The following is a 17,340-nucleotide window of genomic DNA, read 5'->3' on the forward strand; positions in this document are numbered from 1 at the left end:
CAACGATTACCACTACACAATGATTACCACTACACATTGATAACCACTACACAATGATTACCAATAAACAATGATAACCACTACACAATGATAACCACTACACAATGATAACCACTACACAATGATTACCACTACACAATGATAACCACAACACAATGATAACCACTACACAATGATAACCACTACACAATGATAACCACTACACAATGATAACCATTACACAATGATAACCACTACACAATGATTACCACTACACAATGATTACCACTACACATTGAAAACCACTACACAATGATAACCACTACACAATGATAACCACTACACAATGATTACCACTACACAATGATTACCACTACACAATTATAACCACTACACAATGATTACGGCTACACAATGATAACCACTACACAATGATTACCACTACACAATGATTACCACTACACATTGATAACCACTACACAATGATTACCACTACACATTAATAACCACTACACAATGATTACCGCTACACAATGATAACCACTACACAATGATAACCACTACACAATGATAACCACTACACAATGATAACCACTACACAATGATTACCACTACACATTGATAACCACTACACAATGATTACCACTACACAATGATAACCACTACACAATGATTACCACTACACATTGATAACCACTACACAATGATTACCGCTACACAATGATAACCACTACACAATGATAACCACTACACAATGATAACCATTACACAATGATTACCACTACACAATGATAACCACTACACAATGATTACCACTACATAATGATAACCACTACACAATGATTACCACTACACAATGATAACCGCTACACAATGATAACCACTACACAATGATAACCACTACATAATGATAACCACTACACAATGATTACCACTACACAATGATAACCACTACACAATGATAACCGCTACACAATGATAACCACTACACAGTGATAACCACTACACAATGATAACCACTACACAATGATAACCGCTACACAGTGATAACCATTACATAATGATAACCACTACACAATGATTACCACTACACAATGATAACCACTACACAATGTTTACCACTACACAATGATAACCACTACACAATGATTACCACTACACAATGATAACCGCTACACAATGATAACCACTACACAATGATAACCACTACACAATGATTACCACTACACAATGATAACCACTACACAATGATAACCACTACACAATGATATCCACTACACAATGATAACCACTACACAATGATTACCACTACACAATGTTAACCACTACACAATGATAACCACTACACAATGATAACCACTACACAATGATAGCAACTACACAATGATTACCACTACACAATGTTTGAGACTACACAATGGTAACCAATACACCTAAAGCCGGTTCCTGACCAGCCAGGCTGTGTCTCGTACGTTGGTTTACGTGCAGCCAACAGTAACAGCCTGGTTGATCAGGCTCTGATCCACAAGGAGACCCGGTCACAGACCGGGCCGCGGAGGCGTTGACCTCCGGAACTCTCTCCAGGTAAACTCCAGGTAAACTATCACAATGGTTACCACTACACAAAGATTACCACTACATAATGATAACCACTACACAAAGATTACCACTACACAATGATAACCACTACACAATGATAACCACTACACAATGATAACCACTACACAATGATAACCACTACATAATAACCACTACACAAAGATTACCACTACATAATGATAACCACTACACAAAGATTACCACTACACAATGATAACCACTACACAATGATAACCACTACACAATGATAACCACTACACAATGATAACCTCTACACAATGATAACCACTACACAATGATAACCTCTGCACAATGATAACCACTACACAATGATAACAACTACACAATGATAACCACTACACAATCATAACCTCTACACAATGATAACCACTACACAATGATAACCACTACACAATGATAACCACTACACAATGATAACCACTACACAATGATAACCTCTACACAATGATAACCACTACACAATGATAACCACTACACAATGATAACCACTACACAATGATAACCTCTACACAATGATAACCACTACACAATGATAACCACTACACAATCATAACCACTACACAATGCTAACCACTACACAATGATAACCTCTACACAATGATAACCACTACACAATGATAACCACTACACAATCATAACCACTACACAATGATAACCACTACACAATGATAACCTCTACACAATGATAACCACTACACAATGATAACCTCTACACAATGATAACCTCTACACAATGATAACCTCTACACAATGATAACCACTACACAATGATAACCACTACACAGTCATAACCACTACACAATGATAACCACTACACAATGATAACCTCTACACAATGATAACCACTACACAATGATAACCACTACACAATTATAACCACTACACAATGATAACCACTACACAATGATAACCACTACACAATGATAACCACTACACAATGATAACCTCTACACAATGATAACCACTACACAATGATAACCTCTACACAATGATAACCTCTACACAATGATAACCACTACACAATGATAACCACTACACAGTGATAACCACTACACAGTGATAACCACTACACAGTGATAACCACTACACAATGATCACCACTACACAGTGATAACCACTACACAATGATAACCTCTACACAATGATAACCACTACACAATGATTACCACTACACAATGATTACCACTACACAATGATTACCACTACACAGTGATCACCACTACACAGTGATAACCACTACACAGTGATAACCACTACACAATGATAACCTCTACACAATGATAACCACTACACAATGATTACCACTACACAATGATAACCACTACACAATGATCACCACTACACAGTGATAACCACTACACAATGATAACCTCTACACAATGATAACCACTACACAATGATTACCACTACACAATGATTACCACTACACAATGATTACCACTACACAATGATAACCACTACACAATGATTACCACTACACAATGATAACCACTACACAATGATAACCACTACACAATGATAACCACTACACAATGATAACCACTACACAATGATAACCTCTACACAATGATAACCTCTACACAATGATAACCACTACACAATGATAACCTCTACACAGTGATAACCACTACACAATGATAACCACTACACAATGATAACCTCTACACAATGATAACCACTACACAATGATAACCTCTACAAAATGATAACCACTACACAATGATAACCACTACACAATGATAACCACTACACAATGATAACCACTACACAATGATAACCACTACACAATGATAACCTCTACACAATGATAACCACTACACAATGATAACCACTACACAATGATAACCACTACACAATGATAACCACTACACAATGATAACCTCTACACAATGATAACCACTACACAATGATAACCTCTACACAGTGATAACCACTACACAATGATAACCACTACACAATGATAACCTCTACACAATGATAACCACTACACAATGATAACCTCTACACAATGATAACCACTACACAATGATAACCTCTACACAATGATAACCTCTACACAATGATAACCACTACACAATGATAACCACTACACAGTGATAACCACTACAAAATGATAACCACTACACAATGATAACCTCTACACAATGATAACCACTACACAATGATAACCACTACACAGTGATAACCACTACACAATGATAACCACTACACAATGATAACCTCTACACAATGATAACCACTATACAATGATAACCTCTACACAGTGATAACCACTACACAATGATAACCACTACACAATGATAACCTCTACACAATGATAACCACTACACAATGATAACCTCTACACAATGATAACCACTACACAATGATAACCTCTACACATTGATAACCACTACACAATGATAACCACTACACAATGATAACCTCTACACAATGATAACCACTACACAATGATAACCTCTACACAATGATAACCACTACACAATGATAACCTCTACACAATGATAACCTCTACACAATGATAACCACTACACAGTGATAACCACTACACAATGATAACCTCTACACAATGATAACCTCTACACAATGATAACCTCTACACAGTGATAACCACTACACAATGATAACCACTACACAGTGATTACCTCTACACAATGATAACCACTACACAATGATAACCACTACACAGTGATAACCACTACACAGTGATTACCACTACACAATGATAACCACTACACAGTGATAACCACTACACAGTGATAACCACTACACAGTGATTACCACTACACAATGATAACCACTACACAGTGATTACCACTACACAATGATAACCTCTACACAATGATAACCACTACACAATGATAACCACTACACAGTGATAACCTCTACACAATGATAACCTCTACACAGTGATAACCACTACACAATGATAACCACTACACAGTGATAACCACTACACAGTGATTACCACTACACAATGATAACCACTACACAGTGATAACCACTACACAGTGATTACCTCTACACAATGATAACCACTACACAATGATAACCACTACACAGTGATAACCACTACACAGTGATAACCACTACACAGTGATAACCACTACACAATGATAACCACTACACAATGATAACCACTACACAGTGATAACCACTACACAGTGATAACCACTACACAATGATAACCACTACACAGTGATAACCTCTACACAATGATAACCTCTACACAGTGATAACCACTACACAATGATAACCACTACACAGTGATAACCACTACACAGTGATTACCACTACACAATGATAACCACTACACAGTGATAACCACTACACAGTGATTACCTCTACACAATGATAACCACTACACAATGATAACCACTACACAGTGATAACCACTACACAGTGATAACCACTACACAGTGATAACCACTACACAGTGATAACCACTACACAATGATTACCATTACACAGTGATAACCACTACACAATGATAACCACTACACATTGATAACCACTACACAATGATAACCACTACACAATGATTACCACTACACAATGATAACCACTACACAGTGATAACCACTACACAATGATAACCACTACACAATGATAGCCACTACACAGTGATAACCACTACACAGTGATAACCACTACACAATGATATCCACTACACAATGATAACCATTACACAGTGATAACCACTACACATTGATAACCACTACACAATGATTGCCACTACACAATGATAACCACTACACAGTGATAATCACTACACAATGATTACCACTACACAGTGATAACCACTACACAATGATAACCACTACACAATGATAACCACTACACAGTGATAACCACCACACAATGATTACCACTACACAGTGATAACCACTACACAATGATAACCACTACACAATGATAACCACTACACAATGATTACCACTACACAGTGATAACCACTACACAATGATAACCACTACACAGAGATAACCACTACACAGTGATAAAAACTACACAATGATAACCACTACACAATGATAACCACTACACAATGATAACCACTACACAATGATAACCACTACACAATGATAACCACTACACAATGATAACCACTACACAATGATTAACACTACACAGTGATAACCACTACACAGTGATAACCACTACACAGTGATAACCACTACACAGTGATAACCACTACACAGTGATAACCACTACACAATGATAACCACTACACAATGATAACCACTACACAATGATAACCACTACACAATGATAACCACTACACAATGATAACCACTACACAATGATAACCACTACACAGAGATAACCACTACACAATGATTAACACTACACAGTGATAACCACTACACAATGATAAGCACTACACAATGATAACCACTACACAGTGATAACCACTTCACAATGATAACCACTACACAGTGATAACCAGTACACAATGATTACCACTACACAGTGATAACCAGTATACAATGATTACCACTACACAATGATAACCACTACACAATGATAACCACTACACAATGATAACCACTACACAATGATAGCCACTACACAATTATTATTATTAAAGATTCGCCGGTAGTCTCCCGGCCCGGGCCTTTTCCAAGTGGTGGCCCGGCCTACACTACACAATGATAACCACTACACAATGATAGCCACTACACAATGATAACCACCACACAGTGATAATCACTATACAGTGATAACCACTACACAGTGATAACCACTACACAATGATAACCACTACACAATGATAACCACTACACAATGATAACAACTACACAATGATAACCACTACGTGCACGGTAAGCTGTCCAATATATAAAAACAGTTAGAAACAGAAATACAAATAGCTAGAGCTTCATTTAAGGAGGTTATTAATAGAATATTCAAGAGGTTGCTAGTAGAATTCCAGTAAATCAACCATTCAAATCATTATGAAGCTGTGTGTAGTCTGCGGTCAATCAAACAAACGGGCTTCCACATGGAGAAATTGTCATTTTTGTGGAAATTGGTGCCACGCCCCTTGTGCAGATATCCAAGAACTAGCTACAAGCAGTATTAAAACATGGAAGTGTTTTTGGGTATGCACAAATGAGATAAATCTGTGGACTAAAATCACAAGGGTATTAAAAGAGGTCAACATCAAAGCTGCTTTCATAGTAAACCTGGAAGCTTTCTACAACAGATGGGAACATAAAAAGTCTGGGCTGAATGGTACTGCCCTTGATACTGGCCATGTAGTCAGAAACTGTAAGGCTCGAGATGATGTCCTGGTAGTCAGTAAATGTAGGGCTGATAGTGCTGTCCTGGGAGACAGTAATGGTGAAGCTGGAGGTGCTGTCCTGGGAGACAGTAATGGTGAAGCTGGAGGTGCTGTCCTGGGAGACAGTAATGGTGAAGCTGGAGATGCTGTCCTGGGAGACAGTTATGGTGAAGCTGGAGATGCTGTCCTGGGAGACAGTAATGGTGAAGCTGGAGATTTTGTCCAGGTAGTCGGGAATTATACACAGGAAGGAATACATATAAATGACCTCATAGGGGACAGGAGCCATAGTAGGGAAACAAGTGTAGTCAAAGATAAGATAAAACCAATATTGCAAACTAGAAATACCGCAGGAAATAGCAAACAAGAGGACTCCACTAGCAATAGTGAGGATATATTACAAAAAACAACTGGTGGGAGCTCCATTGCTGGTGCTAGGGAGGATAGAAGTGAGACAGGGAAACATGCACCAACAGGGAATACAGTCACAGAAACCCAAGGCAAACGGAAACCAAGCCGGTGCACATACTATGCACTCGGTATCTGCTGGCATGGGAAATCTGGAAAAACAGATGGGACGTGCAACTATGACCACCCTAGAAAATGCCATGCCCATATGACAACAGGAAAATGCAAACTCCCTTCCTGTAAGCTTTTTCACCCTGAACTGTGTACCTCTTCAGTACAGGAAAGACTGTGCTATAACTTAAACTGCCAGGCATACCATCTACAGGGGACAGAAAGATACAAAACATCCAGGCCATGGGAAAACCTGGGTAGCCACAGCCACTCAAGAGGGAGAGGTTTTTTAGTGCCAGGAAGGAAAAAAAACTGGCAGGAAATTGGAGAAACCGTACACCAAATCCAGTCATTCCTGGAGTGGAACCACAGTCGATGGCCTCCACTCCAAACCAACAAATACAGATACTAATGCCGGAAAAAAATTCCCCCCCCCAGTACCAACAATACCACCAGTCCGATAACATTCTTCTTGGCAAATATACAGGGTCTAAAGCCAGCAACAAACAACAAAATACCTTTCATCCGTGGACTGCTTGCAGAGGCAAACTCAATGTTCGCGGCTTTCACTGAGACCCACATAAAGGATCACTTGGACAACGAAATATGGATCCCAGGTTACAACCTATACAGATGTGACAGAGTGAACAGGCAAAAGGGGGGGGGGCGTTGGCCTGTAAATTGCAGAGTCACTTGTTTGCACAGAACTGCTAAATGCCTCAAATGATGTAGTGGAAGTTTTAGCAGTAAAGGTCGAGAACCAAAACCTAGTCATTGTGGTAGTCTACAAGCCTCCGGATGCAACATCCCAGCAATTCCAGGAACAGCTGTTAAAAATTGACCACTGTCTGGAAAATCTTCCAGCTCCTGCACCCAACATCTTGCTCCTGGGGGATTTCAACTTAAGGCATCTAAAATGGAGGAATATAGCAAATAATATTGTTGCAGTAATAACACCAGGAGGCAGCTCTGATGAAAACTCACACTCACGCGAGCTTTTAAATCTCTGCACAAAATTCAATTTAAACCAGCAAATAATAGAGCCTACTAGACTGGAGAATACACTAGACCTCATCTTCACTAACAATGATGATCTGATAAGAAATGTCACCATATCAAAAACAATATACTCAGATCACAACATAATTGAGGTTCAGTCATGTATGCGCGGAGCCCCAGACCGACATAATGAGATTAGTCACGAGGGAGCATTCACCAAATTCAACTTCAATAACAAAAACATAAAGTGGGACCAAGTAAACCAAGTCCTAACCGATATAAGCTGGGAAGATATACTAAGCAACACAGACCCCAACTTATGCCTAGAACAGATTAACTCGGTGGCACTCGATGTATGCACAAGGCTTATTCCTCTAAGAAAAAGGAGGAGTAGATGTAAAATAGAAAGAGACAGGCGCTCCCTTTACAGGCGACGGAAAAGAATAACAGAGCGGCTAAAAGAGGTCAATATATCTGAAATGCGTAGGGAGACACTGGTCAGAGAAATAGCAAGCATCGAACTTAAGCTAAAAGAATCCTTTAGGAGTCAGGAATCGCGGGAAGAACTAAAAGCCATAAATGAAATCGAAAGAAACCCAAAGTATTTCTTCTCCTATGCCAAATCAAAATCGAGAACAACGTCCAGTATTGGGCCCCTACTTAAACAAGATGGGTCCTACACAGATGACAGCAAGGAAATGAGTGAGCTACTCAAGTCCCAATATGACTCAGTTTTTAGCAAGCCGCTAACCAGACTGAGAGTCGAAGATCAAAATGAATTTTTTTATGAGAGAGCCACAAAATTTGATTAACACAAGCCTATCCGATGTTATCCTGACGCCAAATGACTTCGAACAGGCGATAAATGACATGCCCATGCACTCTGCCCCAGGGCCAGACTCATGGAACTCTGTGTTCATCAAGAATTGCAAGAAGCCCCTATCACGAGCCTTTTCCATCCTATGGAGAGGGAGCATGGACACGGGGGTCGTCCCACAGTTACTAAAAACAACAGACATAGCCCCACTCCACAAAGGGGGCAGTAAAGCAACAGCAAAGAACTACAGACCAATAGCACTAACATCCCATATCATAAAAATCTTTGAAAGGGTCCTAAGAAGCAAGATCACCACCCATCTAGAAACCCATCAGTTACACAACCCAGGGCAACATGGGTTTAGAACAGGTCGCTCCTGTCTGTCTCAACTATTGGATCACTATGACAAGGTCCTAAATGCACTAGAAGACAAAAAGAATGCAGATGTAATATATACAGACTTTGCAAAAGCCTTCGACAAGTGTGACCATGGCGTAATAGCGCACAAAATGCGTGCTAAAGGAATAACAGGAAAAGTCGGTCGATGGATCTATAATTTCCTCATTAACAGAACACAGAGAGTAGTCGTCAACAGAGTAAAGTCCGAGGCAGCTACGGTGAAAAGCTCTGTTCCACAAGGCACAGTACTCGCTCCCATCTTGTTCCTCATCCTCATATCCGACATAGACAAGGATGTCAGCCACAGCACCGTGTCTTCCTTTGCAGATGACACCCGAATCTGCATGACAGTGTCTTCCATTGCAGACACTGCAAAGCTCCAGGCGGACATCAACCAAATCTTTCAGTGGGCTGCAGAAAACAATATGAAGTTCAACGATGAGAAATTTCAATTACTCAGATATGGTAAACATGAGGAAATTAAATCTTCATCAGAGTACAAAACAAATTCTGGCCACAAAATAAAGCGAAACACCAACGTCAAAGACCTGGGAGTGATCATGTCGGAGGATATCACCTTCAAGGACCATAACATTGTATCAATCGCATCTGCTAGAAAAATGACAGGATGGATAATGAGAACCTTCAAAACTAGGGAGGCCAAGCCCATGATGACACTCTTCAGGTCACTTGTTCTATCTAGGCTGGAATATTGCTGCACACTAACAGCACCTTTCAAGGCAGGTGAAATTGCCGACCTAGAAAATGTACAGAGAACTTTCACGGCGCGCATAACGGAGATAAAACACCTCAATTATTGGGAGCGCTTGAGGTTCCTAAACCTGTATTCCCTGGAACGCAGGAGGGAGAGATACATGATTATATACACCTGGAAAATCCTAGAGGGACTAGTACCGAACTTGCACACGAAAATCACTCACTACGAAAGCAAAAGACTTGGCAGACGATGCACCATCCCCCCAATGAAAAGCAGGGGTGTCACTAGCACGTTAAGAGACCATACAATAAGTGTCAGGGGCCCGAGACTGTTCAACTGCCTCCCAGCACACATAAGGGGGATTACCAACAGACCCCTGGCAGTCTTCAAGCTGGCACTGGACAAGCACCTAAAGTCAGTTCCTGATCAGCCGGGCTGTGGCTCGTACGTTGGTTTGCGTGCAGCCAGCAGCAACAGCCTGGTTGATCAGGCTCTGATCCACCAGGAGGCCTGATCACAGACCGGGCCGCGGGGGCGTTGACCCCCGGAACTCTCTCCAGGTAAACTACACAATGATAACCACTACACAATGATAAGCACTACACAATGATAACCTCTACTCAATGATAAACACTACTCAATGATAACCACTACACAATGATAACCACTACACAATGATAACCACTACACAATGATAACCACTACTCAATGATAACCACTACTCAATGATAACCACTACACAATGATAACCACTACACAATGATAACCACTACTCAATGATAACCACTACACAATGATAACCACTACACAATGATAACCACTACTCAATGATAACCACTACACAATGATTACCACTACACAATGATAACCACTACACAATGATAACCACTACACAATGATAACCACTACACAATGATTACCACTACACAATGATAACCACTACACAATGATAACCACTACACAATGATAACCACTACACAATGATTACCACTACACAATGATAACCACTACACAATGATAACCACTACACAATAATATCCACTACACAATGATAACCACTACACAATGATAACCACTACACAATGATAACCACTACACAATAATAACCACTACACAATGATAACCACTACACAATGATAACCACTACACAATGATAACCACTACACAATAATAACCACTACACAATGATAACCACTACACAATGATAACCACTACACAATGATAACCACTACACAATGATAACCACTACACAATGATAACCACTACACAGTGATAACCACTACACAATGATAACCACTACACAATGATAACCTCTACACAATGATAACCTCTACACAATGATATGTTTATAGGAATGAGTTTCTTTTACCTTAATTCACAGAAAGTTTATGTTTAATATAAGGTATGGCTTGGTCTCTGTTTTGTTTACTGAAATATGTTTGCAGTAACTGGAACTACATAGAGGAGCGATGCAACATTACACGAGAACAGTTTTGCAGTTTATCTGAAACACAAACATTGGAAGAACTGACATTCACAACTGATGCTCCGAGTGGAAATTATGGGGGAGAAGACAATATAGAAACCTTAACCTGGTTACCAGATAATTCAACAATAATGAAGCTAATGAAATGTAATAAAACGCTGCCAGAAAATGGCAGTTCACTAGTTCTACTTATAATAACTTTCATCATTCTTCTGTTATGGGAATGCAACTGTATATACAGAGTAAGTTTCTCTAACACCATAGTATTATCATTAGATTAATAATAATCTTATTTTTTAAAGTGTTTGGACAGTAAACCAGCGGAAGGCCTCGGTCAGATGTCCAAAAGCTCTAGTGATGGGTCAACACATGGCTAAGACTCGCGTCAGGAAACACTTGTCCTGTTTCCTGACGAATTTGACCTAACCTAACCATAGCATTACTGGGCTTTATTATTTGATTAGTAACTAAGCTCTTTTATTGCCAGATTACGAAGATGGCGTATAAGGAGATCATTAATAATGGGGATAAAAAACTGAAAGGCATATTGATAATATAAAAGGTGAGAAACTAGAAACCATTTTTTTTTTCTTTTAAAAATTTAACGTTAAAATTTCATATAAGAGAACAAGAAGCAGTGTTTGAGAAATTCGTATAGTTGATATTGTTGAATAAATGTTTTAAAACTTAAACCAAAATACTGCAAAACTATATGAAAGGATATATATTATTTGATATATTTGGATCGACACCATGCCCAGCCCTTCTACGGCAGGGTAGGTGCCTGAGCCCGAGCTTGTAGCTCACAACACTGTCATTCCCATTAGCCCCCTTGGGGGGGTGGCAGACCAGAGAGGCCTAGCTTCTCCCTACGAGCCCCGTGAGGGCACGAAATGTGGCTAGGCCTGGGGACAGTTGGTCCCAAAGATGAAGGGGTACTTGTGCCTCCTCCCATAGGAGACTTAGGTCTCAGACACTCCCTAGAGAGGGAGCCAAGGCCGGGCCACCACTTGAAAAAGGCCCGAGGCGGGAGAATACCGGCGAATCTTTAATAATAATAATAATAATAATAATAATAATAATAATAATAATAATAATAATAATATATTTAGTGATAAAATTTTATTGGAAGATATGCCTCAAAATTTTAAATTTGCAAAAAAAGGAGAATAACTTATTTTGTTTGATCAAGAGTAATGACACTGGAGCGAGGGATTATTGCTATATTATCAGCATATTAAAAAATACGGTTATCCGTCTTGGTAATCTTTCTATAAGCGATATATTACAATTTCACTAATCATTTTTTCTGGGTAATATATTACCGTAACAATCTTCTCGTAGTATATTCCTATTCAGTAACCACTTTCTCTAGGCAGTGTATTACCACGTAGAAACCACTAACACTTTTATTGGTGATTATCTTTGTACTTGCAGCTGAGGAAGGAATACTTGAACGTCGACAATATGATGCGCCTCAGCAGTCTGTTACTCACTGCTGTTGTCATAGTGCCGGGAGGGACCTGTGAGCTTCACTATCACATACGCAATGTAAGCCAAGATTTTGGCATTACTGAAACAGTGTTAATCGATATAATGATCACGAATAATATTAATAACAATGGATTGTATATACAGCTTCACTTATCAGTTTATTAGTGTTGATGGAAAAATGATCTTGACAGACTTGTTTTACTAAACATGTAAAATCTTCTTTTACAGACTGAACAATGGGAATGTGGGATCATCGCCTTGCTAGTGGGATGGATACACTTCATCAGCAATCTCAATCAGTTACCTGTACTCTCTATTTCAATGCCTATTACTGAAACCTTCCTCAAGCGTTTTTTGCTAGTGGCATCTTATATTACCTTACTTATATTTGTCTTTGCCTTTACTTTCCATATCCAACTAAGAGATCAAGACTCATTCGGTACTGTGTCACAAGCCATGGTGAAGGCTACGGTTTGGATGTTTAGTGATCTAGCTTATGATGACACTTTTCTTAATGAAAAAGACCCTCTTGTCTACCCAGTTTTCACGAACCTTCTCTTTTTGTTGTTTGTTACTACTATCAGTGTTTTTATTGCTAATTTGTTCATCACTCGGTCCACTGAGAAACTTGAGAGTTTCAGAGACAAAGCTATCCTTCACCAAGCAGCATCCCGGTGTGAACTGTTTCTGAAACTTGACGTTTGCTTTCCTTTCTTTATTGAATATAGAACAAGAGGACAATATAAAGAAAATCCAATTGAAAAAGGTATACACAGTATTATTACAAAGAAACTTTTGATGCTAGATACTGAACAGGGGACAAAACCCGTCAACTCCTTGGAATTACAGCTGCAAGAGCAAAATAAGCAAATCACTACACTCTTAACTCATCATCAGGAAGAAATAAAGGAGCTTAGACAACAAATAGTGGATCTCAAACACCAAACTACAGACCTTGTAAATTTACTGTCAAGATTAAATCAATCATAATTCAGTTATACTTGGGAGTAAACGCAAAATACACTTCATAAGCCTCAGTCACTTACTGCTTCAAGAAAATTACTTAGTAACAAAAAAAAGTGTGAACATTAATATGGAAAATATTTCCAGGCTGAAATGTATATAGTGAATATAAATGCCTTGTTTAACTTTAGCATACATAATATAAATGTAAACTAATTTTCTGTATGTTAGCTAAGTTGTATACACCACTGTAGTGTAGTTACATTAGATACTAGTGCAACAGAGTGACACTGAACTACAGTGAGCAAGACAATGTTTAGACATTCACGGGACAAACAGCTACCAACAATATATTGAATGTGTTAATTTAGTAACGAAAATGGAACTGCGATAGATAAAGGAGATCCTCTCACATGTGACTCACTGTATTGACTTACAAGCCTATTTATTTCCTTATTTTTCTTAACAAGAAACCATACAAATTTGCACTCTATTTCTAAACAGGAATGTATTTATACTCTTAGAAACTTTAAACGGCTTTGAAGTCCAAAGCGTTTTTGAACCAAAGATCAAATGGGACTTTCCAAGAAAATGAGAGCTGAGAAGAATCGGTTGAGTCCAGTTTCACAAACTTGCCGCTAGTGCGTAAAAACTACATATGATAAGATAAGATTTCGTTCGGATTTTTAACCCCGGAGGGTTAGCCACCCAGGATAACCCAAGAAAGTCAGTGCGTCATCGAGGACTGTCTAACTTTTTCCATTGGGGTCCTCAATCTTGTCCCCCAGGATGCGACCCACACCCAGGTACCTAATTGCTGCTAGGTGAACAGGACAATAGGTGTAAGGAAACGTGTCGAAATGTTTCCACCCGCCGGGAATCGAACCCGGGCCCTCCGTGTGTGAAACGGGAGCTTTAGCCACCAGGCCACCGTTCTTGACATCACTGGGAACCAATAACTCAGGATCGTCATCTTCTGTGTGTATGAAACTCATACTACAATCATATAATATATTTATATTTAGAGAAAATTTTCCTACATGAGGCCAAATCCATTCCGCATGGTTTAGTTATTAAATTATCACTAAATCATTAGTGTCCTCATGTAGAAGAGACTGGAACATAAAGAAGTTAGTCCAGGAGTTATTACACGGAGCAAGAAGTTAGTCCAGGAGTTATTACACGGAGCAAGAAGTTAGTCCAGGAGTTATTACACGGAGCGAGAAGTTAGTCCAGGAGTTATTACACGGAGCAAGAAGTTAGTCCAGGAGTTATTACACGGAGCGAGAAGTTAGTCCAGGAGTTATTACACGGAGCAAGAAGTTAGTCCAGGAGTTATTACACGGAGCGAGAAGTTAGTCCAGGAGTTATTACACGGAGCAAGAAGTTAGTCCAGGAGTTATTACACGGAGCAAGAAGTTAGTCCAGGAGTTATTACACGGAGCAAGAAGTTAGTCCAGGAGTTATTACACGGAGCGAGAAGTTAGTCCAGGAGTTATTACACGGAGCGACATACAAGACGTAGTTTACAGTTACATAATGATACAATGTCATTTTACGATAAGTCTGTATGTTTGTCCAACAATACGTTAGATTGACTGACACCTAAAATTACTGTGAAGCATTCAGGTGTAAGTAACAAAGAATAAGAGAATCGTGTGGTATAAAACTAGAAAAAATTAGTGTAGGCAATTTTTTTTTTTATTATAAACGAAACTACATACAAAATTTGAATATAAACTGTAAATCATACAAAAGTGAACTCCACACCATAACCATCATACATATGTCCTCCTGCGGACGGTTATGCCTTCAAACAATGTCTAAAAACCCTAAAGGTATTCCCTCCATCTTACAACATACAGTATGACCTAAGAATATTACATCATTTCATGTATCAACGAAAGTTTTCTACCTTCAATTAAAATTAAAATTCAAACTCATCCAACTGATGACAGTTGCCATTGTTATCAATGACCAGATCCTCTCATGCATATGTCATTTCGTATTTCTCTTACTATACAAACAATACAAGATATTCCTTAAATAGTTGCTTCAACCTGTATATATATTCCTACTATACCATGGAAAAAACCCTCTGATAAGATGACCACTTCCCATATTATATATCCTCTGACATTTTTAACAATATGTATGAAATGGACAACCATGGTTAACCTTATGAACTTAAAAAACTCCAGTTATAATTATCCCCCAAAAACCTTTCTCTTCCTAACAACACACAATCTCCCCCTTTTAACCCCCCCATGTTACCCCCCATGTTACCCCCCCCATGTTACCCCCCCATGTTACCCCCCCCATGTTAGGTTCTAAATTCACTGTGTATGTTACATATTACTAACTAAAACCAGTGAGTTCCTTATATCTCACAATAACATTATATGCACATGCTAAAAAGGTCGCCTTACACAGAAGGCTTCCTTTTAAAAATTGGTAACATACATCCCTATACTCTTACATATATATACATTTGCGTATATACTAGATCACACATACCCACACCGACTCATATACACACATTAACACAACAATAGATAAGACTTTTACAACCTTATATTTTAATCCTTTATTAGGAAAAAAAGCAAGGCAATTGAATAATTTTGATAAAAACATGATTACTCTGTATCCTTTATACCAAAATGTTAACAATGCATTGATTGTTCCCTCTTGTAGTTGTCTCACTTACAAAGATCATTTACCTTATTAAAACTATGATCATCAATGACCTATTGTCTTTCAACACATGGCTAAACTGAAACATTCACACACAAGAAAACTTTCCAATTACACCACATCTGACATGTCATTCCCTCGCATACAACTCTCATGACAATCCTACCACATTTACATATCCTTCATTATGGTCATATTCGCGCTATAAAAGGAAAATGGTCCCTTAGTACTTAAGTAGCCAAATTACTGAGTCCCTTTACCGTTATATTTCTATATGCCTCCGGGAACGCAGTTGCCCACCTTTTACCATAAATGAGTTTATTTCTACAGACTGTGCGATAAATTCCTGCTGCAATTGCTCTTAC

At 38.8% G+C, this 17,340-nt stretch overlaps 1 protein-coding gene across 1 annotated transcript in view; it reads left to right on the forward strand.

Annotated features, from left to right (window-relative positions):
* The window catches only part of LOC128697991 (serine/threonine-protein phosphatase 6 regulatory ankyrin repeat subunit A), a 75,932-nt gene extending 61,405 nt beyond the window's left edge, over nt 1-14,527 (forward strand). The window contains exons 4-6 of the mRNA XM_053789977.2: nt 11,784-12,066; nt 13,262-13,375; nt 13,547-14,527. Coding sequence (XP_053645952.2) covers nt 11,784-12,066; nt 13,262-13,375; nt 13,547-14,308 — 1,159 coding nt within the window. The 3' untranslated portion in view covers nt 14,309-14,527. The remainder of the gene's footprint in view (nt 1-11,783; nt 12,067-13,261; nt 13,376-13,546) is intronic.
* Nucleotides 14,528-17,340: the final 2,813 nt, after the last annotated feature.

The sequence above is a fragment of the Cherax quadricarinatus genome, chromosome 58 (assembly GCF_038502225.1).
Source record: "Cherax quadricarinatus isolate ZL_2023a chromosome 58, ASM3850222v1, whole genome shotgun sequence".
NCBI lineage: Eukaryota > Metazoa > Arthropoda > Malacostraca > Decapoda > Parastacidae > Cherax > Cherax quadricarinatus.